Here is a 27,269-nt window from a genome sequence, read left to right on the forward strand (position 1 = left end):
TTAACGTTCAAAAATTACGCGCAGCTTCTCACAGGCTTTTTATAAACACGTGTGTGGGCGTGGGCAGTGATTCAAGTGGAGCTTTGGGTGCCATTTCATTAGTATCCAGTTCAATACTTTGTGTTTAAATAGTTTTCAGGTTTTGTCTGGAAACATTGAGCTTTAAAAATATAAACCACCACCTATATGTGTGAGTGTGACTGACACACTTTGAATAGTTACATCTAAAAAAAAGAATAAAAATAAAATGGTACAACTATTTTACCTAAAATGTATCTATGTCTGAACAGCCCTGGCATTGTGAGGATTTTAAAAGCTGTTAATAACCAACGCCCCATATTTGCTTTCAAAGATGAAGCTCAAACTCATCAATTTTAAGATTTTCCATGCCAAGAGAAAACAAAGACCTGACCAACCTTACAAATAAAAGTTGGGAATGTTTTGTAGACTTCATATTTTATCTTAACTATATTCCACAAAAAACTGTTACAAAACTTTTAATGTGTTCAACATTGTTTAAAACTACTACACACATAGCTTTGTTTTTTATTCTACACATTCTTTACTATACAAAGTCCATCATGGGTTGGGACATGTTAACACAAGCTTTACCCCAATTTGCTATCCCTTTCACAAACATGATTCTGACTACCTTACAAGTTACCATTGAAGTGACTGTTTGTGTTCCACCTCTTTGACTCTATTGATGTGGTAATGACCAGTTAGACATGGAATGGTTACATTAGCATCCCTCCTGATCTCCACCTGGACAGGCTGTTTGTGCGATCTTGTAACGTGCCATGACATACGATTGTAAATGTTGAACTTTCCTTCACTTTATTACACTAATAGAAGCATAGAGCAGTAAAACCAGACAAGCCCGTGTTTTTGATTCAGATTCCATTGGTGATTTGAGAAGGTGGGTATTGTTTTATCACCCCTGGTCAAAATTTCTGTGAATGTTGTCAGTTAAGCAAGTGAAAGACTAAACAAACTCCAAAAGGAATAAGCAATTTCTGAAACTTTTTTTTTTTTTTTTTTTGGGGGGAGGACTTGGTTTACATTTTGTTTGTTTAGATTGGAGTGTGGGTTTTTCTTTTCTTGTTAAGTGCAGTGTGCATATCGTGTGCATATCCTATTTGTATAGCAACATCCGTGGAATTACCCACGTCATAAATAAAAGTCAGCTTGATTGTAACTTCCTTCCACCCAAAATTGTCAGTACAATAGACCTATTTTAGGTACCATACACAAATGACATATTTTATCATGATGATGCCAGGGTAAATTTTAGCAAGGTGTAGTTTCTCAACAGTGCATTAACGTACATGTATCTAAAGAAATGGAGCGGATGAATTGCTGCACCGAGGCCTCCTGTCCGCTTGGGGGCGCTGTTGCATATTCGTCGCGTGTAGAAGCGATATATGTTCCGGGTTTCGGGGTTCAGATCGGGCGCTGACAGGTCCGCTTGGTCCCCCACGTGGATCCTGTAGATTTAGGCAGTAAATAAACCACCGCTTGGATAACATCTCTTATCAGTCAGATACAGTATTTTAAATTGACATCATACATATCTGACTTCGTTGTAGAGGGCTTTTCCCAACAAGGTAACTGACAATACTGCCTTCCAACCGCCGTTTCGAACCTAGGTGGGCTATTCTTCTCACTAAAGTGATCTATCGAGAGAGATTTATTCCTACGATAATCATTGATTTTTGTATTTGTATCTGAACCACGTAGCTCTGATTGGTTACGATGGCAGAGGACCTGGAACACATTCTTTCACAGCTGTCCCAGCCCGATAATGCTGTTATTCAGCAGGTAATGTCAGAAATAGTTAAACTGAATTTGGAAAAATTCTATTTTGAAGGTGGTGGCGTCCATACAATGTTGTGGCTTACGTAATAAACTTGGAGATTTTATTTATTTGTTTACGATGCGAGGTTATTTGTTACAGATGACCACTTTATATATTTTAAACTTTATATATTTTTTATAGGCTACAGCCCAGCTGAAGCAGGCTTTCAAAGACCCAGCCATTGTACTAGCCCTTTGTACTGTCGTCATTGGCTCCACAAATCCCGAGGTATTGTGTGTGTGTGGGTGTGTGGGTGGGTGCACCTAAAGGTCAACAATTATTTTACCAGAAAGTTTTAATGAACAAACGTGTTAAGTGTGAAACTTGATTCCCCCCAGATTCGCCAGTCTGCTTCAGTGATGCTGAGGCTGAGAGTGAAGAATCATTGGAAGAAAATGAACCCAAACGACAAAGAAAGGTTTTCTCTTCTTTTTTATGCTATCCACATATGTTCATACCATTGATAATACTGTTTAATTCTTTAAAAAAATAAATAAATCTGAATTCATCTAGCCTTAAAGGAGTGGTGCTGCAGGCCTTCATGCAGGAAAGCGAGTAAGCATCTTTTTACTTTAAGATATTTTGTCATAAATTGTGCAAGTGTGTTTATAACATGATTAGTGCAAATCAATTAATGTAGAAAATGTTTCTTGTTTTATTCATAAGGCATTTTGTGCAGCACTCGCTCTCCCAGCTGTGCGCAGTGATAGTTAAGCACGAGACGCCAGATTGCTGGCCTGCTTTGATGCAGTTTCTCACCGGGTCTACCAAAAGCAGCAACCCACATGATAGACAGGTAAAGATCTCACCCATAACTCTTATGACCTTCTTGAAATCTTGTCCTGACTTTAAAGGTGTAGCCTTATGGTCATTTTTATAATTATGTAATATAGGGTGTTGCTCTGATTCAATAACAGGTTGGTCTCCTGCTTCTGAGTAAGGTGTTGGAGTCCAATCCAGAGCCTTTCAAGCCTCACTACACTCAGCTCTTACAGCTCTTTAGTTCTGTTCTGCAAGACCACAACAACCCAACTGCGTTGTACTATTGCATCCTCACCCTCACAACCATGACTCCATACATGGGTACTGAAGAGCTGGTAAGACACTGTCATAGAAAAAGCATACACTGTATCAGAATTGATGTCTTCTTCCACATTTAGAATGATTAAATGGGTTTACATATTTTACTTATTGCAGAACCAGATGCGTTCTGTCATTCCAAAATTGATTATAGCCCTGAAACATCTCATCAAAGCAAATCAGGTAAATTTCACATTTAAGGCATTCTTATGTGCTTATTGTCAGTTAGATATGTCCAAGAATATACCGTACATTCTGTGCTATAAGCCACTATTTCCCCCCAGGCTTTGACCCTGATGACTTATAGAGCAATGAAGCTTATTTATGGATTTTTATGACTCAATCGCCCCCACTGGGATAAATAATATTTTATGAATTTACCGGTATTTATGATCGACTGGCCACTAGAGGGCGCTCAATCAGCGTAAGAAGAAGACAGACAGGGTTAAGGGATGCTGTAATGCACCAAGGAAGACGCTAATTTAATTGCGTTTTGAACAGTCAATTTGCGCTTTATGTACACACATGTACAGCTTGGATAACAGAATTAAATGGTTATGATGCAGCTTTTAAGTGGCCACCTGCAGCTTATATGTATATTTTTTCTGAAATTTGGATGGTGCACTCTAGAGTGCGGAATTTACAGTAAGTAGGGCGGACCTGTTCAAATGATTGTTCTTTTGTGGACAGGACCAAGCCTGTGAGGCCATGGAGGTGTTTATTGAGCTGTTTGAGAGTGAAGTTTCTATCATTGTTCCTCATATTGCTGAGATCGTCGACTTTTGCTTGGAGGTGGGAGCCAAACTCTTGGCTTCATGTTTGCAATTTAATTTTGGTTTAAACCTTGTCATATAATTTTACTTGAGTGCAGGTGAAACTGAATATGTCCACTATCTCCTCTGTCAGGTTGGGAGTGATACCGAATTAAGCGACTCTCTACGGGTGAAGACATTATCAAGTTTGGCTTTCCTGATCAAGCTGAAGAGCAAGGTAACTTTAGAAATAAGTTACAACAGTTACATTGAATCACGTTAGACCCAGAACTAGCGATAAACAGGTGTTGGCCAGGTGTTGGTAGCTGTGTCTCAGCCTTGTATTATCAGATTAAGCTGTTTTGCTCTATATGAAAATTCTCCACGGTTTTTAGGAATATTTTCCTAAATTACCCCTTTATTGCCCCAGTCGAGAAACTAAGGGCAATTTTCAGATGTAGGAATAACATTTTAGAGAATTATGTCAAACTGCAGAACAACTAAATAACAGCTTGTACATCACTATCTTATGGGTTTCCATAGTTTTGGTGAATTACTGCATGTAATGGAATAATTTCAACTCTGGTTAAGCTAGTTGTCAAGCACTGTTTTTGAATTGCCTACTCATGCTGTATTCAATAAATATAGACTTTTTATTACTTTGTAGACAGTGCTAAAGCAGAAGCTGGTAAGCCGTATTCTGCAAGCCGTTTTCCCTCTGCTGGTGGCCGAGCCCCCTCCTGGTGAACAGGACCCGGAGGATCAAGACGATAATGATTATAACATGGAAAATAATAATCCGAAAAACTGTGCTGCTCAGGTAGACTTCAATCAAAAATAAATCCTAATTCTTTTTATCAGCATTAGAAGAGTCTTGATTGAGCCTTAGACGACATGAATCCTAAAGAATGATTTTTCATGTGATTCCAGATTATTGATACCATGGCCCTTCATATGCCCCCAGAGAAACTGTTTCAGCATATTGTAAGTGATCGGATGCATCCATCCTCTAACTGTTGTTGCCTTGCAGATTTGCTGGGGTCGATATTCCAGCGTTTACTTAATCTTTTCTGGGGTTTTTTGGGGGGGCATATTAAAAGCTTGACTATGAGATTTACCCATCAACATTTCATCCTATCTACTTTAGATGCCCCTTACTCAAAAATGTCTTGCCAGTGAAAATCCCTATCAAAAGAAAGGGGGTCTTATATGTCTTGCAGTCCTAGCCGAAGGATGTGCTGACCACATACGCACCAAGTACGTGCACGCGTATTGAAAAACGTCGACCATTTATCACATTTTTGACTGCATTTTTATGTTTGCCTTTTGAATTCTGTGTTTGTTAGGATGTTGTCATCTGTGCTTCTGCCTGTGTGTCAGAGTCTTTCTGACAGTAATGAGGTGGTGCGCAGTGCAGGTCTATTTGCCCTGGGGCAGTTGTCAGAACATTTACAGGTAAGCAAGCATAGAAGAATTCATGGAATTGTACATATTGTACATTTGGCTCCTTTAGAACAGTATAATTTGGGGTGTCACATTTGCATTTTCTTTGCATGTTTTTGTTATGTATATGAAAATATATATGCGTATAATACAGTGATGTTTTCTTCTCAGCCTGATGTGAGCCAGTACTGTGCTGATTTGATGCCAATGCTGCTGAATTACCTTTCATCCTTGAGTCAAGCTAAGATCAGCCATGTTACGAAAGCCTTTTATGCCCTAGAGAACTTCATGGAAAACTTAGGTAAGATTATTGATGCAGTTTTAAATGAATGCTGAGGTGGTCAGAAAACCAAAACTCAACCAAGAAGACATTAGCTTTTTTGTTTATGTGTCATTAAAGAATTTCTGACAGCGCTTTATTTCTATTGTCCTTCATTTTCAATTGCACAGGAGCAGATATAGAGCCATACTTGCCTACCCTGATGGAGACCATGTTGTCCGCTCTTAACAACAGTGAAAATCTCAAGATAAAAGAGCTGTCTGTGTCTGCCATAGGTGCAATTGGTAAGAACTCAAGAAGGAAACAGAAATTCTACCTTTTTTAAATATCCAAACAGTAACAATTACATTTTTGTAAGAAACTATGACACTGAAAAACTGGACTAAATTGAAGCCATTTACTGTCATTTCAGCCAATGCCGCAATGGAGCTGATGGTACCCTACTTTTCTCCAGTCATTATAAGCCTTAAGGGTTTCTTAACTTCAGAAACAGAGGAAATGAGACCTCTACAAACTCAGTCCTTGGGTAGGTCATCCCTGAAATGTAGTAAGAAAAACAAAGAATCTGTTGTGTCCATATTATACACCTCACATTTTTTACCTGAAAACTTATATTCTTTAGTTGGTTTGGATCTGTCAAATCAACAAAAATGTATAGAAACCACAAATACTATTACCTAAATCGCCTGCCTGTAATTTGCCTGTGTGATTGCTTTTAGACACTCTGTCTGTGCTAGCCCGAACTATTGGCAAAGATGTCTTCAGTCCTCTTGCTTCAGAGTGTGTTCAACTGGGTCTCAACCTGACAGACACCATTGATGATCCCGACTTGAGACGGTGCACGTAGGTGGCTTAGTACTTGCATAGCATTCTCATCTCTGGAATCCTTATACTCTACCCTAGGCTTTGCGCCATTTTTGGGCCGATCACAGATTAGAGAGCTTAAATAAACAGATAACCAATCGTGATCCCATCACGCGAGGGAGCAGTATGGCTATTTAAAGGAGAGGAGGAGGCAGAGGGGAGGAAGCTATGAACCATTAGGATGACAGAAGCCTGTCAGGCGATCATGTTTATGCACCCCGGCAGCCTCAGCCTATGGCAGCATCACTAAGTTGTTATGTTTTCCTTTCATTTTCTTGACGCCTTTATCCTTTTCCCTTTAGCCCTCACTTTCAAAATAATCTTGTTTGTTCAAACTGGGCTTGCTACTAGTGGGATAAGTAACACAAACATAGCCAACACAAAACAACGCCACAAATCATAAGGTTTTCTACAACGCCATTGGCCGGGTTGATGCTACTCCCCCGTACAGCTTATTAGCTCACTCTGTCTGGCTTCCTCTGGGTTCGGTGGACCGTGTTGTTGGAAGTAATAAAAATGTAAGGTCAATGTTGCCAGGCTTCGAAAAGGGCGAGTTTGAGTCTCGTGAATGAGTCGCTGTTAAGACTAAATCCCAGCCATGTAGGTACTAATGAGATACCTCTTACAGAAAATATGAGAACTCTATGGAGTTGAGCTGAGGACTTTTTTCCTGATATCTAGTACTTACGGGCATGGAAGATGAGGTTGCTAAACAGACCTTTTATCATCCCATCCAAAAACTGGTACAGATAGATTTTTTTAAATTGAAACTGAACATGAACCCTCATATATAAGCAATTCAATTTTCTGTGTTTCCTATTTCAGGTATAGTCTATATTCAGCTGTGTCAACCGTGAGCCCAGACTGCCTAACTCCTCATCTCACTGCCATTACAACAATTATGCTACTTGCCCTGAAGTCCAATGAAGGCATCACGGTGAGCATAGAACTTTAAAAAAATATGTATTTAGCCATGAATGTAATAATTAAATAAAAAAGAATCATATATATGTGTGTGTATGTATATATATGTGTGTGTGTATGTGTATATGTATATATATATATATATGCATGTATATATATATACACACATACATATACACACACATATGTATGTATATATGTATATATACACACACATACATACATACATGTCTACTATCCACTGTTCTATTTTCAGGCACACCTTGAGGAGGATAAGACCTTTGTTCTGCTAGATGATGATGATGACGACGACGACGAAGAAGAAAAAGATATGGAGAATCTTCTGGAAGATGATACAGAAGCAGACCTCCAAGATGTTGCTGGGTAGGACTCCTGAATATTCACATTTACATAATGTTTGTGTGTAAATATAAAGTATATATATCATATATATAATGTATATGTCGTTGAACACTCCATTTCCCTTTGACACAATGTTTATGCAGATTTAGTGTGGAAAATGCATACACTGATGAGAAGGTGGATGCCTGTGAGGCACTGGGAGAGATTGCTTTCAACACAGGGTAACAACTTTTGAGTTGTGTATATGAGCATTCAAAAGAGTCAGTTTGCAAGTGTTTTTGTTTTAAATCTGATTTTGTTAGACATGCTCTTGCCTTATTTGCTTGTTTTTTCTGCTGTGGTTCCCTAATAGTGCCGCTTTCCAGCCCTTCTTGGAGTCCATCTTCCTGCAAGTGTATGAAATGAGAGATGTAAGTCTGTCTCCTGTCATCAGTTTGACCTTACAGAGGAGGCCGTTTAATAATGTTAGAGTTAGAGTGCGCTCACACTTGGGTCAGTCGCTCTGTACTGTGCTGAGACACAACATTGCATCCTTCTCCATGGTGCAATAACGCCATAACATCAGTGCTGTCATAGATGGCTGCAGCAGCCTGAAAACATGATTCCCAAATGACTTTGAAAGTTGAATGACAAATAAAAAAACAAATTAGGCCGCCCTCGCAAGGGTCCACATTCATTGACTGTGCTGGTTCGCTCGGTTCATACGTAAAGACCTCAGGCACGTTACACACACACATACAATCCTGTCACCGACTGTATGGTGTTTAAACTCGCCTCTTCCAACCTGGCTGTCCAAACAACCCCATAAAGTGGGAAAATGTGCTCGGACACAGTATGATTTCCTAGTGTGTGTGTGCCCTTAAACAGTAAAACAGGAGTAAAATCTCATTTACGTCTGCATTAAAATAAAATTTGTTTGAATTCCTAGTATCCGCATGACGATGTTCGCCAAGCAGCCTTTGGAGCCATGGGCCAGTTTTGCCGAGCTCAGCACAAAGCATGGAAAGATAGTCCCACAGAGGCCAACCATCAAGGTGAACTTTTTTTTATTGACTTGTTTTTCTTTTGGAACAGAAATGCTTTGTTGGTTTGTTTCTGTGATGAAAAAACAGTGACCCTGTGCCATAGTTCTCTGCAATATTGTACACAGTTGCACACAGTGACAAATATATTGTATTTTACCTGTCTGTACTTTTTCTCCTACAGCGCTCCTAAAACTGCTGGAGGTCGTGATTCCTTGCTTTGTAGAAAATGTGCGAAAAGACCATGAACGACAGGTTGTGATGGGCATCCTGGAAACCATGAACAGTGTTATCAAGTCTTGCAAGGAAGCAGTTTTTATAAACCCTGCACACCTGAAGGAGGTCAGCCACGTCATCCGTGATGTACTGAAAAAAAAGGTGAGCAGATTGACTTTGGATTGAGATCCTGATTCTCTGGAATTTTTTTTTTCAATGTTGCGATACTGATTAAAGTGAACTAGTGGATCACTTCTAAAGCCTAGAGACAATTTATGATTGTAACAGACACTATATCAATAAAAAAGCTATAGAATGTTGACTAATATTGAAGCGTACACATGTATTGCTTAAGTCAGAAACGGTTTGTTAGATATGCTTATAAAATCAACTACACATCAGTTTTTTCATTGGAAAAGAAATGTTGATAGTTATTGCTGAGCAGTGACAAAAGGAGAAAAAGATGAGATTCCAAAATATGAGGTATATGACTAAGACTGCGGACAATTCCGTGTCACTACTGGTAAATGTGCTCGGTTAAAGCAGGTAGACGACAGTGAATACACCTGTTTAACTAGCACAACGGGACAGTAAAAGTTATACAAGTTTGTTAAGAAATAAAAGTTTTCAACTGCATTTGGGTTAAAACGTGGTTCAGATGAGCAGCAAGGCTGTAACGTTATTGATGACATCACCGTAGGAAACAATACAAGCCTTGATACATTACATTTGCAAAAATGTAAATAAGTAAATGAATGTGCGCATTGTAGGAACACTTCCTGGTTACTCTGCTTTAACTCGCAATCACGTGATATTTGGAAACTCAGAAACTGAGGGAGAAGCTTGGGAGCTTTTACTAATCTGAGGAAAATAGGAGGCACTTGTTACAGATCAAGCTCACAAAATACAATGTTGGAAAAAGTGGCCGCATTTGGAAATTGATATTGCAAGTATAAGTGAATCAAGATTGTGAATTATTTTTTTAACGATTTATTCTGCAGCCTTACTGTGGTCTCTGAATTACACATTGGATGTTTATACTGTTATTATTTTATATCCAGCATTCACTTGTTTTCTTGTTTATCTATTTAGACTGTTTGCCAGGATGGTAGCTGTGATGAATCTGATGGAGAAGAACAACAGGTTAGCTGTCCTCTATTAAAAAAAAAAAATCGCTGAAATCCATCCGTATGCGTTCATACACGACAATTGAATTTGTTATTTGACTTTTCGACACGTATTTCTGAATTTTACCTTCCAGGCAGAATACGATGCTATGCTGTTGGAGTTTGCGGGTGAGGGAATTCCCCTGGTGGCTGCTGCTGTCCCGGCTGACAATTTTGCACCTTTTCTCAACGACCTGCTGCCTCTCATCATGAGCAAAGCTGTGAGTGTGTAGAAGAAGTTATTCGAAAATAAAGAAACACATTTATGTTCTATAAACCTCTTTTTTATGAATTGGGAGTGTAAGAATAATCTCTATATTTATAGAACTGATAGGTGTATATACACATATATATACACAAACACACATATATATCTGTGTGTGTGTTTATATACAAATACTTACATAAGCATACCTACAAGCGTGTGCACACACCCATATATATATGTACTGTGTGTGTGTGTGTGTGTATGTGTATATATATATATACACACACACACACATACAATATATATATACCTGTATATGTATGTATACATATACACACACATATATATAGATATATATCTATATATGTATACATATACACACACATATATAGAGAGATATATATCTATATATATGTATACATACATATATATATGTGTGTGTGTGTATATATATGTATATATGTGTGTGTCAGTCAGTGATACACTCTTTCTTTTAACTTATCTAAATGTTTCACATGGGTTTTGAAATCCTACATCTTTAATGTGCTTCATTTGTTTAAAAATTTAAGGAAAATAAGCCACACTTGGTTGCACACCTACCGTAATTGTCCTTTACATTCAACAAAAAGCACTGTGCACGGAACGGTAAAATAAATGCCATATCTCTACATTTGATCATTATTCCATTTGAATCCACTAACGGATTGTGTAGAGGTGAAAAGCTTAATATTGTGTCATGATCAATTATGCAATTATGACTACATGCATACATACTAACCCTAACCAAGTAGGTTGGTGTCTTGATTCTCTCAATGTCTTTCTCAAAAGAAATCCTCTTGCACGGTGGCAGAACGCTCCTTTTCAGTGGGCACCATCAGTGAAATCCTGCAGGCCTTGGCGACGGTGTCTGGGGGCAGGCAGGTGGCAGGCCGCCTGTCCACTCGTTTGCTTCCTGTGTTAGTGGCTGGAGTCAAAGACAGTGATGCCGAGGTTCGCAACAACAGCGTGTTTGGCCTCGGATGTCTGGCGGAAGCAGCTGGACCCATTGTTAAATCGTATCCTTCTCATTACTGTTGCGGTTCTTAACACGTATGGGGTATAACTTAAACATGACATGCTTGTTCCTTAGTTAACAGCGTAACAGGGACTATCCTACGATGCTGTCTGTGTTTTCCAACATGCTGACCAAAGAGTCAGATCTCAGGGTGATTGACAACCTGTGCGCTGCACTCTGCCGGATGATCCTGAGCAATTTTGAATCCGTTCCACTGGAACAGGTATGATCTCACGCTGTATTTATCTCATCTTTATTGCTGATTTTGATAATCAGAACATGCTGTCTGTAACTGCTCTCCAACAGGTTCTGCCTGCACTGGTGGCTCGTCTTCCCCTCAAAGCGGACATGGAGGAAAACAAAACAGTGTATAGCTGCCTAACCATGCTCTACAATAAAAGCCCTCAGCTGGTATGACACAATATTATTCACCCAGGTTTTTTTTTGCCAATCTCTGATATTTTTGTGTTTAGAACTCATGCAATCCTTCTCTGACCTATTGTCCCAGTTTTTAATGTTTTATACAGCACTAATGTAAACATCATGCACTCATACACAACATGCTTAATCTTTCTAAATCATGCATTCTGTTTTGAATCTTTTTTGTGCCAGGGTGTTAGTTGAGCACAAATTTCTTTTCTTTTAAAAAACAACACACTCTTCTACTGACAAACACATGTAAAAACCAAAGAAATCATTTAAAAAATGTATATTGTCTTTTTTTGCCTCAGGTCGTAAAAGTAATGAAGCCAGTAGTTGAGGCCTCGAGCCACGTCCTCGGCAACAAAAAAGTCGATGAAGGTGAGGATTTGTTTTTCAGTAGCCTTTCTCCTGAAATTAAACTGTCTCCTCAATTGCTTTGATTTTATACCATATAATACAGTTATTTTTAAAAAGATTAGCTCATTTTCTTCTTGTACACTCAACAGACAGTAATCCTATCAGCATACATTTTTAGCACGTAGCCGGGGTAATTAATGTTCCTGTCTTTCCTTAACAGAGACTCAGAACAGCGTTGCCATGCTGATGAAGCTCTTTTCCCAACAACATGAAGCAGATTTTCATGCCACTTTGACCTCACTTTCTGAAGAGCAACAGGCCAAAATCGGTGCAGCCATCTCTGCCTCTTAGTGTACAATCTCTGCCTATTAAGACAGCTAAACAATATTTTTATACTGTATAAAAGTATAAAAAAGGGTTATTTTCTCAACAAACAGCATAACTTCAACCATTCATTAGTTAATGTTACATTGAACAGATATCCTTCATCTTATTACATTTTAATTTATTTGCTTGTATGCATGCTGTAAGACAAAGGGTTTTTTTTGCCATGCCTATACAATGCTAGTATTTAAGGATCTTTTTTTTCTGTTCCCCTTTTTGGCAGCGTTGATTACATCTGGTTTCTCTGGTTTCGCTTCCCTGATAAATAAATAATTGATCTGTTAACTTTTAATCCCTCTGAATTCTCTTCCAATGTTGTTATGAATCAGAGTTTATCTGCAGCTTCAAATGAGTCTCATTAATAGCCTGAATGCTGTAAGTTGTAGCTGAAACAACTTTCACAGCGACACATCCAGGCTCTATTAATACAATACTGACATGATATTCAATTGTTGAAACACAAATTCTAGATGTTCTGATGCCAACCCAGCCTGTGTGTGTGTATGCAACAGAGTTTAAACCTTGTCCACTTCATCTTAAAATGGTTTTGAGTGTTCTGGTTCATGAAGTGTAAGGTTATACAGTTAACACTAATGTGTGATGTTGGCAGAGGTTGATGCTACGCAGTAAAACCTTTCCATTGTTGAAATAAATGCTAAAAATCATCTGTGATTAGTTATTTTCTGTTCTTTGGGATTGTGTGTTCTCCTTGCCAATGTTACGCTGCTGCTCAAACATTCATCGGGTTTTGTTTCCACTGGAATTTATTTGGTAAGGAACTTTAATAATAATCAATAAGTCAAATATTAAGACAAGTTATACTTAGAAACTCATGGAAAACCTTTTTCCAATTGCTAAAAAATGGAATAAATGGAAGGCAGATAGCCTCTTACCAATTGAAATGTGGCAGTATAAAAATAATAGCTGTGTGCCCCAAGAGCAAATAACTTATTGGAGGGCCACAAAAAGAACGGCTTCCTAAAAAATATGGAAAACCATTTGTAATTTATATTGAATATCTTCCAGCACACCAGGTTGAATAATATCCCTGTATCAAAGAATTTTTTCTTTGCCACCTTGTGATATTGATTTCGATTCTGTAATTTTTCGACTATTTAAGTAAACTAGACGATTCCACAGAAATTGTAACTGTGTGCCTCATCTGGCCCATCCCTGCCCTCATGACTGATGCCCCCCAACCCAGCTGAATATATACACTCTGGATCAAAATTTTAAGACCAGTTAAAAAAACTGCAAGAATTCACATTTTAAACCATTGGATCTTAAGAAGATCACAGACAAGCAATTTATCGCAAACAATCATTAAACTGAAATAGGCTGTTCATCAGCTGATCAAAAGTTTAACACCGCAGCCTTTCAAAGCCCAAATCTTCTCAAAAATGTGGATTTAGTATCATTTTCTGCCAGGTATCCACACTGTCATCACCTGATGGCAAGGGCACAAAATTGTTGAGCTGCATCAGCGAGGCCTCTCGCAGTGCGTCGTTGCTGCTGAGGTTGGACGCAGTAAGACAGTCATTTTAAACTTCTCAAAAGACCCTGAGGGTTATGGGGGGGAAAGGTAGACCCAAAATAATTCACTGGCCCTGAGCCGGAGGATCCAATTGGCTGTGGTCAAGACACAGGGCGATCCTCCTCCAAATGAAGCTCGTCACTGGTGCCAACTGCAGCTCGATAATCGTTAGATGGCATCTGCGAGAGAAGGGTTTTAAGAACCCAAACGTCTTCAACAACCTTGTTTCCTTCAACGGCACAAAATTGCCAGTTTGGAGTTCGCACTGAAACAGTGGGACACTGAAAGTTGGAAGAAAGCTTTATTCTCTGATGAGAAACCATCTCAGGTGGGATCTCCTTGTCATGCCATCAGGACCATTAAGGTTAAATGTTGGTTGGATGTTTCCCTCCAGTGTTCAGTGTTCTGTTTAAGCCACTGCACCTGATCCTGAACGGTGTTACTGTCACTTGCTCTTTTCTGTTATTTCTCCTTCTTGTGATGATGCTTCCCACTTCTGTTGCCAGTGTTCTTATGCTTTTTTCCCAATGCTCTTGCCTTCTGACTGATAATCTCACTTTCAACAGTGCTCTTGATAACTGATTCCTTTGCTAGTTTGTCTGCCCTCTTATTCCCTATAAGATCCCCAGTTTAGCTGTCCACAAACACACAACACGAGCCCTTTCCCTGTATCACTCCCGTCAGAGAAGCACGGACCACAGTTCTTTTGATTCAGATGATTTATTGCCATGACATCGTCGTAAACGCCATCACCACCGTCGAACTGTTTAGCACAACGCACAATTAAACAGGTTTCACATATACATCACGTACAAACGCAACATAAGAAAAACAGATTACCTCGCTGGCTGCACCCCTGAGGGAATGAGTCCACCATGAGCAAAGAAAAACGTCTTACAAAAAATATCTTCTGCAACTTCCTCTTCTTGCAGTGTTACCTCAAATAAAAGTTTGTGAAGTGGAGTACCACATTAAAGGTCCGTCACTAAAAAAAGAACAGAAAACCACTTCCCCCTGTATGATGTGTTAAATAAAGGAATATTCATAAAAATAAACAATGTTAAATAATATATTCTACAGACATAAAATGACAACATAAATGATATTTATGGCAGTTAAACTCCCATCAAATCACAGTTATTGTGATTTCAATACACACTTTACACCTTTGCTACAACCTTACGTTTTAACGTAACAAGTGAACTATGACACTTATTCTGCTTCAATCAATACAACAATCTTTTGCCCAGGCCGATCAAGATACAGTGACTTAGTAGTACGCTTCCCTTGTTTGTCTAAGGTTGAGTCACTGACTAACAGTTTCACTTTTCTAACCTTTCCATCTGCACTGGGATACACTTCTGTCACTCTTGCCAGTTTCCACTGATTTCTTGGAGAACTGTCCTCACAAATGATAACTATGTCATCAACCTTTGTATCTCTCTTATCTGTTTGCCAGATTTGTCTCTGCTGAAGATTAAGGAGATATTCTTTCCCCCACCTAACCCAAAACTCATTTGACATAAACTGCACCTGTCGCCACCTCTTACGCAAATACAGATCCTGCTTCACAAATTGACCAGGAGGGGGATACACTATGCTAGACTTCATCATGAGAATGTGGTTGGGAGTCAAAAGTTCGACACTTGTGGGATCATTTAAGTGTTAAATTGAAAGAGGTCTGCGGTTTATAACAGCCATCACCACATACAGAAATGTGCGAAGTGAAGCAGTGTCAAGTCTTTTAGCAGATTCATCCAGGATTGCAGAGAGAACACTTCTGATTGTCTTTGTCTTTCCCATACACCTCCCATATGGCTTGATGATGGGGTGTTCATTAGGAACTCACATCCATATTCCTTCATTTGTTCATGGTTCAGATCTTTCATTGCATTCATGAACTCTCTTTTCGCACCTACAAAGTTTGTGCCTTGATCACATCTCAGCTGTCTCACATTCCCACGGATTGCAATGAATGTGCGCATTGATGAAAGCATCTGTGGTAAGATCATCCAACATTTCTATATGTACGGCTCTTGAACACATACATGTAAAAAGGAGACCATATTTCTTGAGTTCCTTTCTTGCTTCCTTCATGTAGAATGGTCCAAAGCAATCTAGGCCACAATATGTAAATGGAGGAGTACTTTCCATCCTGTCTTCTGGCAAATCTGCCATCTTTGGATCTTGTGTGTTTCTTCTGTACTTTCTGCCCATCATACATTTGTGGATGTGTGAGGCAACTGCACTGCTGCAGCCTATGATCCATATTCCACTCGATCTTAGTTCATTTACAGTTATGCCTCTTCCTTGATGATGCACCTTTTGGTGGTAATGCTTGATGAGTAAAGAAGATACATGGCTTGTCTTAGGCAAAATGACAGGATGCTTGACATGTGGGTGAAGACTAGACCTTGTCAAACGTCCTCCTACCCTGAGCACACCATGCTCATCCAAGAATGGACTTAGCTTGTGTAACTTGTTTGTTTTATCCTTAGGTCTTACTTCCTTGCATTGCTTTATACCTTTGATCTCAGAGTTGAATGCTTCCTCTTGGACCTCTTCTTGCTGCACTTTCTTCTACTTGTTGCTTTAAAAGTGCAGCTTCTTTTCTCTCTCTTTCTATTTTGCGTTCAGTTTCTCCCTTTTCTACTTGTAGACGGCGAGATACTGCAGCTGCTTCTTGGTCTGCAGCTATCAGCTTGTCCTCGGCCTCAAGTCTTTGCAGTTTCTCTTGGTGACCCTCTTGTTCAGCCATAATCTTCAGTACAGCTAGTGTGGCTGCATATTCTGCTGCAGCTTCTTGTCTTTTGGCTGAGGATACATTAGAGACAACAGAATTAGCTTTAGAATACTTAGAGGCTGAATGTGAGCCGCTTGATACAGATGACGCAAATACAGAACCAGCATCAGGCCAAACAATCCTCTCTGCTGTTCCTTGCATTTGAAATTGGGCATTCTGAACCACAATCCCTGTGACAGATACACACTTATCCATCTTGCAGCGCATTTCATGTTCTGGGCTGTCAATCCTCCGATATTCATCATAAACAATATTCAGCTCCGACAACTCCCTTTGAACAGTACTGATACGTTCTTCTAGAATGTTGCTGGGGTCCTGTCTTATTACTGACCTTTTCGCAACCTTGCTGAGAGCTTTCCAGCGGTCATAAATGCTGTCAAAGCGTAGAAGTAGCCCTTTAGTCTTTTCCTTGTGAAATTCTTTTCTGTTAATGTGCGGTCTCTTTCACTTCTACGAGGCTCTTCAAACTGGACTACTTGTGCATCATCATGCTCATCTATCTGCTCTGGTTCTGCCATTTGAAAGCTACTTCAGAGTGAGTTTTTACATCTGACAAATGAATTACTTAGAAATTAACTATATGTCATTAGCTCGTCTGACATAAGCAGTTTAGCCCTAAACATGTTCTTGAGGCACTCAGGTCAATAAACTTAAAGATAATTTTGCTTCTAATTAACCCTTAAAGCAAGCATTAAAAGACTCAAAATATTATCAGTATTATCATCTTATTTTTTCAGCTTACTTAAATGCTCATGAATTATTTCAAACCTTTCAAAATGTACAGATTACCCCTTTAACGAATGAGATGCTCAAATAAGACATCAAACGTAAACGACATTAATTGCTCATTAAGCTTATGACCACTGTCACTAAACTTCGAGGCGCCGATTATTTTTAATCTCAATCAGTTTCGACGCATGCGCAGTGGAAAGCGTGATGTCACAGCGTTTCCCGGAAGTGGTTGAATGAATGGCCACGCCCCCGTGCGGGAGGAGGCAGGAACGACTGAACGTTTGACAGAGTCAGATTGAATTCTTTTCATGAACTGCAGCAGCGAGTGACGGTGGTCAGTCGGCGTTGGTAGCACAATTTCCACAGAGTACTCCTTTTAAGATGGCATATCACAGCCCGTATAAGGCTCCCCCGCACATCCACAGCCCCCCGGACCAGGGTTTTCTGTGGAATATCTTTCAGAGGTGAGTGGGGGGTTGGATGTTTGGCTGCTGTCACTGCGCCCCGCAGTGGAAAACTGCTCTTTTTACTCGTGTGGACAGGAAAAAAAGAGGGAGACTGGCTCCTTAAGTATTTTCCGTTTCGCCTGAACTCAGTTTGAAATTTGCTTTTAGCCTTAAACAGTGAAAACAGTACGTTGTGAAGTCCTTGTATAACGCCCAGCCAATTCCAATTACACGTCATAATGTCCAGTTTACGGTAGTTTCGATTCATGGTTCCGCAAACCGTTCTCATTAAACGGGATTTTATCAATGTTTTGGCCCAGAAAGCAGTTAGACTTCCAACAGGGGTCCGTCACGGATTCTTGGAGGTTTCGCATTCAATGCACCTCCAAGATCCAAGCCTAAAGTGCACAGTTCCGTCGGGCTTTCCCGTCCTCGCAGCAGAACCCCCGTAGAACCGGACTGTTGGAGGCAGCTGGTTCCAGAGTTGCTGCCCACCTCGTCGCCTCTCGAGCGGGCGTTTGCAGTCGGAAGGGTCGCAATTCAAGGCAAAGGGAAACATGCCATACACTTTAGCCCGTGGCAACCACGAAGTTATGTAACACTGCAGAAGAATTTTGCTCCTACTGCTATAGTTTCTTTAATTATTGAGATGCTGGCACGACTTGAAGCAGATTATTTGTTGGTGACCCCCCAAACCCCAGAAATCTGCTTAGCTACTCATGGTGCCGTCTCATATTTAGATAATATACACATATTTTATTCTCCATTTCATTCACAGCACTTCCTATGACTCTTATAAATATCCATGTGGAACATTTAAACTTGCAAATGGCAGATTTTTAGGACGAATGCTAATGAACTTTGGCCTGCTGCTGGAATTCCCTCAGTCACGTGATCAACGGTGGCTCTGAACCAACTTCCTACAGAAGGTTTCTCTTGTACCACATTTATGTCGGTCTAAAAATGGATAGTATTTTATAGTTTAGGGTTATTATTCTCTATACCTCTGATTCCCCTCCCCCTCCACTGTGTACTTTTTCTTTTTTCTATTATACTATGTTGGAACAAGATAAGTGAAACTATTTTCTTGCTTGACTGCTTTCCTCGTAAGTGGATGTCAAAATGTTTGTGCCCGGCCCGTAAGGTAAATAACATGATTTGCGTAAAAGATATAGTTCTACATTAGATAATTATTATCTTATTCATAAAGGCTTGATGAGGAGTCATTCTCCCCAAAGAGGCCACCATAATCTTGACCTAATTATTTAAATGATTAGTTAATCTATCATGTGGGCAGAAGTTCCACAGGGCAGCACAGTGGGGGCAGTGGCTCGCACCGTCCCGTCACACTTGGGGCAGGTTTTGTCTGAGCAGGATTCCCCCGTCACCTCCCATTCCTCCGCTGGTATTCCAACTGTGCCAATCCCACTCTGTTGTAATCGTTTTGGCGAGTCATGTTGCTTAGGAACCGCTGAGTCACTGAAACAACCACTGTGTGTCAACATGTTAATGTATTTTGACAGGGGCTAATTTTCAAGAAAATGTGGCTTTGGTCTTAAAATGAAGAGATTGTGTGTTATAAGAGTTTTCCACAGCTTTGTGTTTGGAGAGTAGTTTAACAAGTGTCCAATTTAGCTCTTTTTTAAAATGGGTTTTCCCCCTTCGCCTGACACTGACACACTTTCCAAGAATGCTGTCTGCTGTCTTTTCCATGATTCAACTGGATGTTGGTGACAAGGTGATGACAGATGGAAAGACTATTTTAGGCCCTCCTGAGCTATCACAAATATGTTACGTAAAATGAACGTTCATCACGCCACCTAATGATATTTGCCGCATTTATTGAATAAAATCAAACAATTTGGACAGTAAAGGTCTACAGCGGGAATATTGCCATGGATTTTTTGTTCAGATTTTTCTACAGTACAGTAAAAAGTAAAATCTATTTTATATTTTTTTTTCAAACCTTTATTTGCAGGGTGCGTTACTCTTAATAAGTGCTCTGATTCATTTTTTCCCAATTTACGAATGGAAACATTTATTTTTATCCCAGGTATTTACTGGTTTTACTCTTTTCTACCCCTTTGGAAACATATGCTGTTGACTGAAATAGCTTGGGCTTGTCACCACTTGTACAGTGGAGAATACACACACTCCCAGAGGTTACCTTTGGGAGCTCTAAAGAGCTTCAAGTGTGTGTCCTAATCAGAGCTCCATTGATTCTCAGTGAATTACAAAGGGACAGACACGTGCGTGGAAGGATAAAGTTTCTGCTGGTGACTGGTGATGTCCACTGCTATTGTGTGCGGACTTGACGTGGGGATGCGATCTAATCTTATTTTTCTCCCCAGGGTGGACAAGGACAGAAGTGGTGTGATATCAGATTCAGAGCTTCAACAGGCTTTATCTAACGGTAAGTACAGGGCTTTTTTATTCCTGCCTCCGTTTACATGTGATGTGTAACTCCCTTCCTTTTGTCTTCTGTTGTTTCATCTTCTTTCCTCTGTGCTACTTTGTTGTCAACATTCCATTTTATTTAATCATTTAGACCTCTTCCTTTCGCCAGTTTACACACTTGCTCTTCTTTGATTCCAGCCTAGGCAGGAAATGGTGAGGGATTTTATTTTTATCCTGCCGCACCCTGCAGGTGAATTAAAATATACCAATAGAATCGAAAGTTATTTTTATTCCAGGATAACAGATGTAGGTAAATGGTTACCAGTGAAGCTCTGATGAATATGCTTCGCTGTACCGGCAGTTTTGCCATTCACAAGCTGCATCATACTCAGCAAACAGGAAGTGATTGATACTGGTGCTAAAATATGAATATTGGATGCAGTAAATATGTCAGTTCTTTGGTTACTCATCAGATCAGCTTACAGATCTTTCTCTCCACGGGTTTTAAGATTTACCTCTTCTGTAAATTTGTATTAATGTGGAAGAATTCCAAATTCTCAAAAATGTTGCTGTTGTAGTTTGAAAACAAAGCTGCCACCTTTTGATATCCAAAAAGATCATTATTAAAGGCTACGGTCTGCTGCTAGATAAAGTTGCTCTTCATTTGTCTGGTCTAAGAACAGTACTAGGCTCCTAATATATGCCTTTTTATGTATACACTTGACCAGGCTCAAACTCATCCCAGGGTTAGACATTTTCCTCTTTTCCACATCAGGTTTAGGATTCATTTGCTGTAGAATTTCAGTATCGCGGTCATTTATTTAATTTTTGTCCCCTCTTGGTCACATAGGGTGGTGAACACTGCAATGTTCTCCTGCACACAGATATTTTTGTTTTTTGCCGGATGAAACTGTTGATGATGATGAAACTGCTAAAATGCAGACTTAAATCCTTATTTCTTCCCGGGGAAGGTGACTCTTTTTATTTAAGTTGGCAGCGATTGGCTCATACGCTGAGCTAGGCAGGTATCATGAATTATGATTGGGTTTTGGGTAGACTGCCGTCATCTTTTGACAGGCAGTGGATCTAAATTCACCATAGGTGCCGTGGATAGAAGAAAACTGAAATCATCTCTTAGAATGTAGATGGTGAAAATAAACCAACAAAAATAAATACAATCGGTGGACACTGAGGTTCTCATTTTTAATAGTTATTATTATTATTTAGTCTTCATTTAATATAGAATTGAAAACGCTGCAGACCAACTTAATTAGATAGCATCTATAGCATAAAAAACTGGCAGAATATTTACGCAAGGTTTTCATACAAAACAATGAAATTTGATAAACACATTAACATGAACCATTGCATGCTATATAGAGTAGTCTAAATGTGCAAAATATGTAACAATACTTAAAATCTTTGCTTTTACCCAAGATACAGAAAATAAAAGAAAATATTTTTTCGGATAAATTTGCATCTACGTGGTGTTGATAAATCCTCCCTATTTACTGAGTAGCTCTTTTATTTTCCCAAAGCTGTGGAGTGACGATCTATATGCCAAGTGTATACAGTATGTTCTCTGTCTCCCTCAGGCTCAGCACAGCTCTTATACATGTGTGTAGACTGTGGTCACTTTGTTTTTCCACCAGCCTTGCTATGATTTTCCCAGCTCCCTTTTCTCTTACCCCTCCTCCTTCCCTCTCTCCCACTCACCACCGGCAGTTGAATTTGCCATTGAGAGAAGCTTGTGTGCCGATTCGACAGACGGTGAATTGTGCAAGACCTACACAAACATCCAAGTCATATTTACCTCCTCATACCTCTGCAGTCTGTTAGGAAAATGTCAGTGACCTCAACCTATTACTTGTGGAAAAACATGCGAATCAATGGATTGGTGTGGCTGCGAGGTCATTACGTATTTACTTTTGACTCCTTTTTTGATGGTGTAACATTTCTGACTTTGTAGGTATGTAGTTACATTTTGCAGTTCGTTGAAAATGCATAAAAGGGTTTGAAATGTTCAACTTGAATAGGGCTGAAAACTCCAGAGCTGGTAGACCTGCACAGGTTCTGGTGCAACACCTGGCTAAATGTTCTTAATTCTTTTCTATGTTCTGACAACAACGATGTAAAGACTTAAAGATGTTTCCTTTGTCAAACAAGCATCTGCATGGTGACAGAGACGTTGGTGGGTTGTAGTTCAAACTCTACATGCTGGTGCTGGGGACAGTTGGGGGTTCTGCTGGGTAAAGTGTTCAAGAGAACATGTCGCTTACATCTTTTCTGTCACAGGAACATGGACTCCTTTCAACCCAGTGACTGTGCGTTCCATCATATGTAAGTTGCCACTGACACAGCTGCCCAGTGCACACACAAAATACCCATTGTCTTTGGATGATTTGCAAAGTTAGGTTCCTCATTTACAATATTGGCTGGTCAGAAACAAATCTCACCTTTGTCTTGGGGTAAGAGAAGTATTAGTGGAAACCTGCAGCCATCAATAAGATAATGAGAGAGAATCTCTGGGATACAGGAACACTGGGAAAGCTCCTCTTAAAAAACAACTGGTGTCTGACACAACCTCCACATATCAGCAGTTTACACTCCAAAAACTAATGCACAGCTAATACTAAAACCTTCAACTTTGCAGTATAGATGAAGAACAGAACCAAAACGTGGATTAAGTTGAGTGATTCCGTTAAAAATCTGAAACAGATGTGTTTGATTATGGCTCACAGCTTATAGAAACCTAAATTTCTACGTCTGACAATATTAGTAAATTGCGATTTAAATCATATCGTGCTATAATTAGCTAAACAACCCAACACATTTGCAAAGGGTTCCTGAGTCTGAGCGTGGGCTTTAGGTCTGGGTCAGCAGGGCGAGGCTGAGGCACAGATGATCCTCCGACAGTAGCTGGCTGTTTCCAGTATCCAAGTACAGCCATGGGAAGTTATATGGAAAGGAAAAAAAGTGGCACAAGAGGGATAACTACAAATTTAAAATGGTCACGAAACAGTCCCATTCAAGAACATGTGGGAGAGCCACAAGGGTCAGACTGCAGCTGACATTAGTGGATCCAGAGCCACCACACATGGATGTATCAGGACATGAACTACAACTGCCATATTCCAGGGTCAAACCATCCACTGAAGTTATGGCCCAGTTTTCCACCAAAGCTAAGATCAACAGAGCGATCTAGGAGGTTTTAGAGGACTTCATGTTCACTTCAACCAGACATGTCATCGTAAAACTAATGTCTCCCCCTCTTTTCCAGCCATGTTTGACAGAGAAAATAAAGGGGGAGTGAACTTCAACGAGTTTGCTGGGGTGTGGAAATATATCACAGACTGGCAAAACATCTTCAGGACCTACGACAGAGACAATTCTGGATTTATCGATAAGAACGAGCTCCGACAAGCGCTGACTGGATTTGGTAAGCAGAAAAGTATGCACGTTATTTTGAATGCAGGCTGTCTCTGGGAGGGTTGGCTCTCCCTGACTGAAGGCCAGGACCCATATTCCCAAGGAAGTGGAAGAATAAAAGCTGCTCTGGCATCATTTAAAGAAAACTCTTAGAATTCCTTGAATTTTTAGAATTTTCCCTTGGTAAGATAAAAGTTCCTCCTAAGGTGGATATTGGTTAAGAGGAGGGAGAAGGAAGGATCAATTCTCTGCTTATATTAAACAATATATCTATATATTATTTGCAACTCTCTCCAATATCCATATGCATATACATATAAGCATCTGTATAAATATATAGCTTGTATCTGATATGTAACAATTGCCATATAAATATAGAATTTACACATTTCCTCCATATAAATACGCACTATATAAGAAAGTTTAACCACTACTTTGTGTGCTGCTCTCACTCTCGCTTCGGATCACAGCATGTCCCCACACACTCTTTACTTCTGCATAAAGGGAGAGGGAATAACTCATCTATTTGTTGGGAACTGTGCCCCTAAGGCTACCTTTTTGCTTGTGCCGTGATCTTAGGACTGAATTTTGCTCTTTAAACTTCCATTTTCTCCTCCAGCAGCTCAGCTACAATTGAACTGCTTTTCTCAGGATGCCAGTAATCATCGTTGCTGAGTCTGCACCCACTATTAATATCAAATAGATTAAGTAAAGTAAAGTTACCAGCACGACCAGTAAACATAACAATAAGCAGATCAATGTTGTAATATTTGAAGGAGACCCATTCAAACAATTTGAACCTGTGTAACTTGTTTTTATTTTGCTGTTTCACCATCATCATGTTACATTTTTAATGAAGTTTAAAGTTAGATAATTGCTTATTTCATTTTCCATTCATCAATCGGAGCACATTTGTATTTGTAACAGCTTCCGGAAGACCTTGTCACCTAGCAGCGGGGTCAACCCCACATCCTCACTTAGATCCACGTTCCCCTCCCCTGATGGTTAAGAGTTGCTCCCAGAAACTTCCTAAGTCACTCTTAAGCTGAGATTCCTTACTAAAATTTCCAGGCTACGTTCGGAGCTCTGAAAATCTCGGTAAATCCGGGCCCATGTTATTTTCTTTTTTTAGTTCGGAATCAGGAAAACACCCATTGTAATAAATTATTCATTTTCAAAAAGGTTTAAAATCTACTCGTTTAAGATCTATTAAGGATCTATTTTGTTTCAATTAAATTTTTTTTGCTGTAGTTGTGGTAGTTATAGGTTTGTTTTTTTTCCCCCCCTCAAGGTTACCGCCTGTCAGAGCAGTTCTACGGCACGCTCATAGATAAGTTTGACCGTCAGAGGAAGGGACAAGTCGCATTTGATGATTTCATCCAGTGTTGCATTGTACTACAGGTAACCGAATCGCACACAACAAACAGCATTTTTACACCTGTAAAAGAATTTATAACATAGAAATGGATCCAGATCTGAGTTCCATCAGGTGAATTATGTAAATATGAGTGTTGTTGTTCAGCCAAGGTTAAAAAGTTATTTAATTTTTGTTCCTTTTTTTCCCCACAGAGGTTGACTGATATTTTCAGGAGGTACGACACAGACCAGGATGGCTGGATCCAAGTTTCATATGAACAGTATTTATCCATGGTCTTCAATATAGTATAATGCACAATGGCCATCACAAAAGAGCACAACTGGACACGCCTGTGCCAAACCCCGTCTATGGCTGTCATGGTGGAAACAGCTCTTTTTTTTCTGGTTCAAAACCAATTGCCATCCTCAGCTGGGCCGTGAGGCATCACAGATATATGATCATATGTGGGAAAACAGCGACTGAGGATTTCATACTCCTTGGATAAAGTGTACTTCTTTAATGCCCAGTCAAGGCTCCATATGTTGTTGACACATTTTCAAACGTCTTAATTTTAAAGATTGAAAAGAGGAAAAAAATTGAACAGTCAAAGTTGTGCAATGTAAATATTTAATGTGTTGCATGGTTTTCAGGGAAACTTAAGCCCATCTTCAAGCATGTTTTCCCTTAATTTTTTGTCTCCTCGGCCGTAATTTGCTCAAAGCTATGTTTACACAACAGTTACAGCAGGTAATGTAATGATTTAAAAATCCAAGACGTGCCAGCTAACACGGCATATTTGTACAATGTTATTTTAACTGCAAATGTTAGAAGAGATTGTTTTCTCTGAGGATAAGCATAATGTCTTTAGAATGGTTTATTTTTGTGCATGATGCCTTACATGTGTAAAAAGAAAAAAGGTAAATCTTATTATAAATCTTATTAAAAACTGACATTCATCATTTTGAGTCCATTTTTTATCATGTGCCAATACTGTAAATAGAGCAGCAGAGAAAACACTTAAAACACTTATAAGTTATAACTTATAACTTACTATATGTGCCTCAACCATCTGTCATTTCCGTTTCTGTGGAAATTATTAATTATTATTGAAATGTTGCCTTTTCATATTAGTGTTGAAGTGGCTCCATAACATACATCCCATGATTTCATTACCGAAGCTGAGTTTATAACATCTTAAGACGTTTAAACTTGTTTTCTTTTGTCAATGTAATAGTAAATTAACCACTGAATTCAAAATCACCAATCCACTGTACATCACTGTGACATTTCCTTTAAGTATTAATATCAAAATGTATTATGTAGTATTAATATAATCTGTAGTACTTAAAATAAAAATGAACAAATCACACTGCCGTAGTGAAATGTACATAAATACAGTGTCGACTGTAGGGGGCAGCAGAGACATACGGAATTGTAGTCATTTTCATAAGTGCACCAGGTTTGTGTCGCATTGAGACGTTGCCAACATCATGAAGTTAGTGTTGTTATTGACTTCATCACTCATTCTGACCTTATCATTTATCCCTAAACCTTCAATTTCAAGAAACTTATTTGGTTCCCTCTTGGACACTTCAAGGCAGGCATCATAGCAACATTACAGTAGACACAAACAGAACATATAGGCAATAAATAAATATGCAAATCGAGTATAGGTAAATAAATGCAGCGTGTGGAATATCACGGTGTAAAAAAGGGGTTGTGGAAAATCCACAGCACAGCGGATAGAGTGTGAGGACACTACGCTGTCCTCTATGCAGGACACAGAGTGTCCTGTGTTCTGATGGGAGCTGCTCGAAGACAGTGCACAGACAGTGTGAGGGCTCCTTAATGATCTGGTGAACTAGCGTTCATGACAGAAGTTCATCAGAGGTGGTTAAATGATTTGGGAGCAGACATTGACAGCGCTCTGCAGGTCATTTCTGTTTTGGACGCTGATTGAAGCGAACAGCAGGAGATTGAGAAGGCTGGAGCAGTAAAATGTCCAGAGGAGACTCCAGACAAACTGAGATTCTTTAGGAGGTCCTTGTCTCTGGAGATATTTCCTGAGGATCTTCTCTGTGTTAGAGGAGAAGTTCAGTGAGCTGCTGAGGATGGCTCTAAGGTATTCATGCTCGTCAACGAGCTCAACAGGCATGCCATGGATAGTGGGGGTGACT

At 39.5% G+C, this 27,269-nt stretch overlaps 2 protein-coding genes and 1 long non-coding RNA gene across 4 annotated transcripts; 2 read left to right on the forward strand and 1 right to left on the reverse strand.

Annotated features, from left to right (window-relative positions):
* The first annotated feature begins 18 nt into the window (after positions 1 to 18).
* Positions 19 to 13,059, forward strand: ipo4 (importin 4). Of its 2 annotated transcripts, none has more exons than XM_057012599.1 (31): positions 19 to 1,649; positions 1,741 to 1,821; positions 2,000 to 2,086; positions 2,197 to 2,276; positions 2,372 to 2,413; positions 2,525 to 2,654; positions 2,776 to 2,955; positions 3,056 to 3,121; positions 3,629 to 3,730; positions 3,845 to 3,928; positions 4,358 to 4,510; positions 4,621 to 4,674; positions 4,838 to 4,947; positions 5,037 to 5,145; positions 5,305 to 5,434; positions 5,584 to 5,697; positions 5,826 to 5,939; positions 6,133 to 6,256; positions 7,103 to 7,214; positions 7,458 to 7,585; positions 7,708 to 7,785; positions 7,917 to 7,974; positions 8,493 to 8,598; positions 8,771 to 8,964; positions 9,895 to 9,945; positions 10,064 to 10,189; positions 11,005 to 11,231; positions 11,321 to 11,453; positions 11,537 to 11,641; positions 11,962 to 12,031; positions 12,231 to 13,059. In XM_057012599.1, the coding sequence occupies exons 2-31, from the start codon at positions 1,756 to 1,758 to the stop codon at positions 12,359 to 12,361; spliced, it is 3,264 nt and encodes a 1,087-aa protein (XP_056868579.1). In that variant the 5' UTR covers positions 19 to 1,649; positions 1,741 to 1,755; the 3' UTR covers positions 12,362 to 13,059. The 2 variants fall into 2 exon arrangements, with proteins under 2 accessions (XP_056868579.1, XP_056868580.1); XM_057012600.1 differs by having other exon boundaries at positions 19 to 1,607.
* On the reverse strand, positions 12,897 to 15,944 carry LOC130513686 (uncharacterized). Its single transcript, XR_008946803.1, has 2 exons — positions 14,769 to 15,944; positions 12,897 to 14,107 (listed from the first exon to the last, which is right to left on the reverse strand). It is a non-coding gene; the product is annotated as an uncharacterized LOC130513686 (long non-coding RNA).
* A 1,742-nt stretch (positions 15,945 to 17,686) lies between these two features.
* Positions 17,687 to 26,051, forward strand: pdcd6 (programmed cell death 6). The gene is made up of 6 exons (XM_057012604.1): positions 17,687 to 17,927; positions 20,261 to 20,322; positions 22,602 to 22,646; positions 23,587 to 23,745; positions 25,027 to 25,136; positions 25,305 to 26,051. The coding sequence occupies exons 1-6, from the start codon at positions 17,845 to 17,847 to the stop codon at positions 25,401 to 25,403; spliced, it is 558 nt and encodes a 185-aa protein (XP_056868584.1). The 5' UTR covers positions 17,687 to 17,844; the 3' UTR covers positions 25,404 to 26,051.
* Positions 26,052 to 27,269: the final 1,218 nt, after the last annotated feature.

The sequence above is a fragment of the Takifugu flavidus genome, chromosome 17 (genome assembly GCF_003711565.1).
Source record: "Takifugu flavidus isolate HTHZ2018 chromosome 17, ASM371156v2, whole genome shotgun sequence".
Taxonomy (NCBI): domain Eukaryota; kingdom Metazoa; phylum Chordata; class Actinopteri; order Tetraodontiformes; family Tetraodontidae; genus Takifugu; species Takifugu flavidus.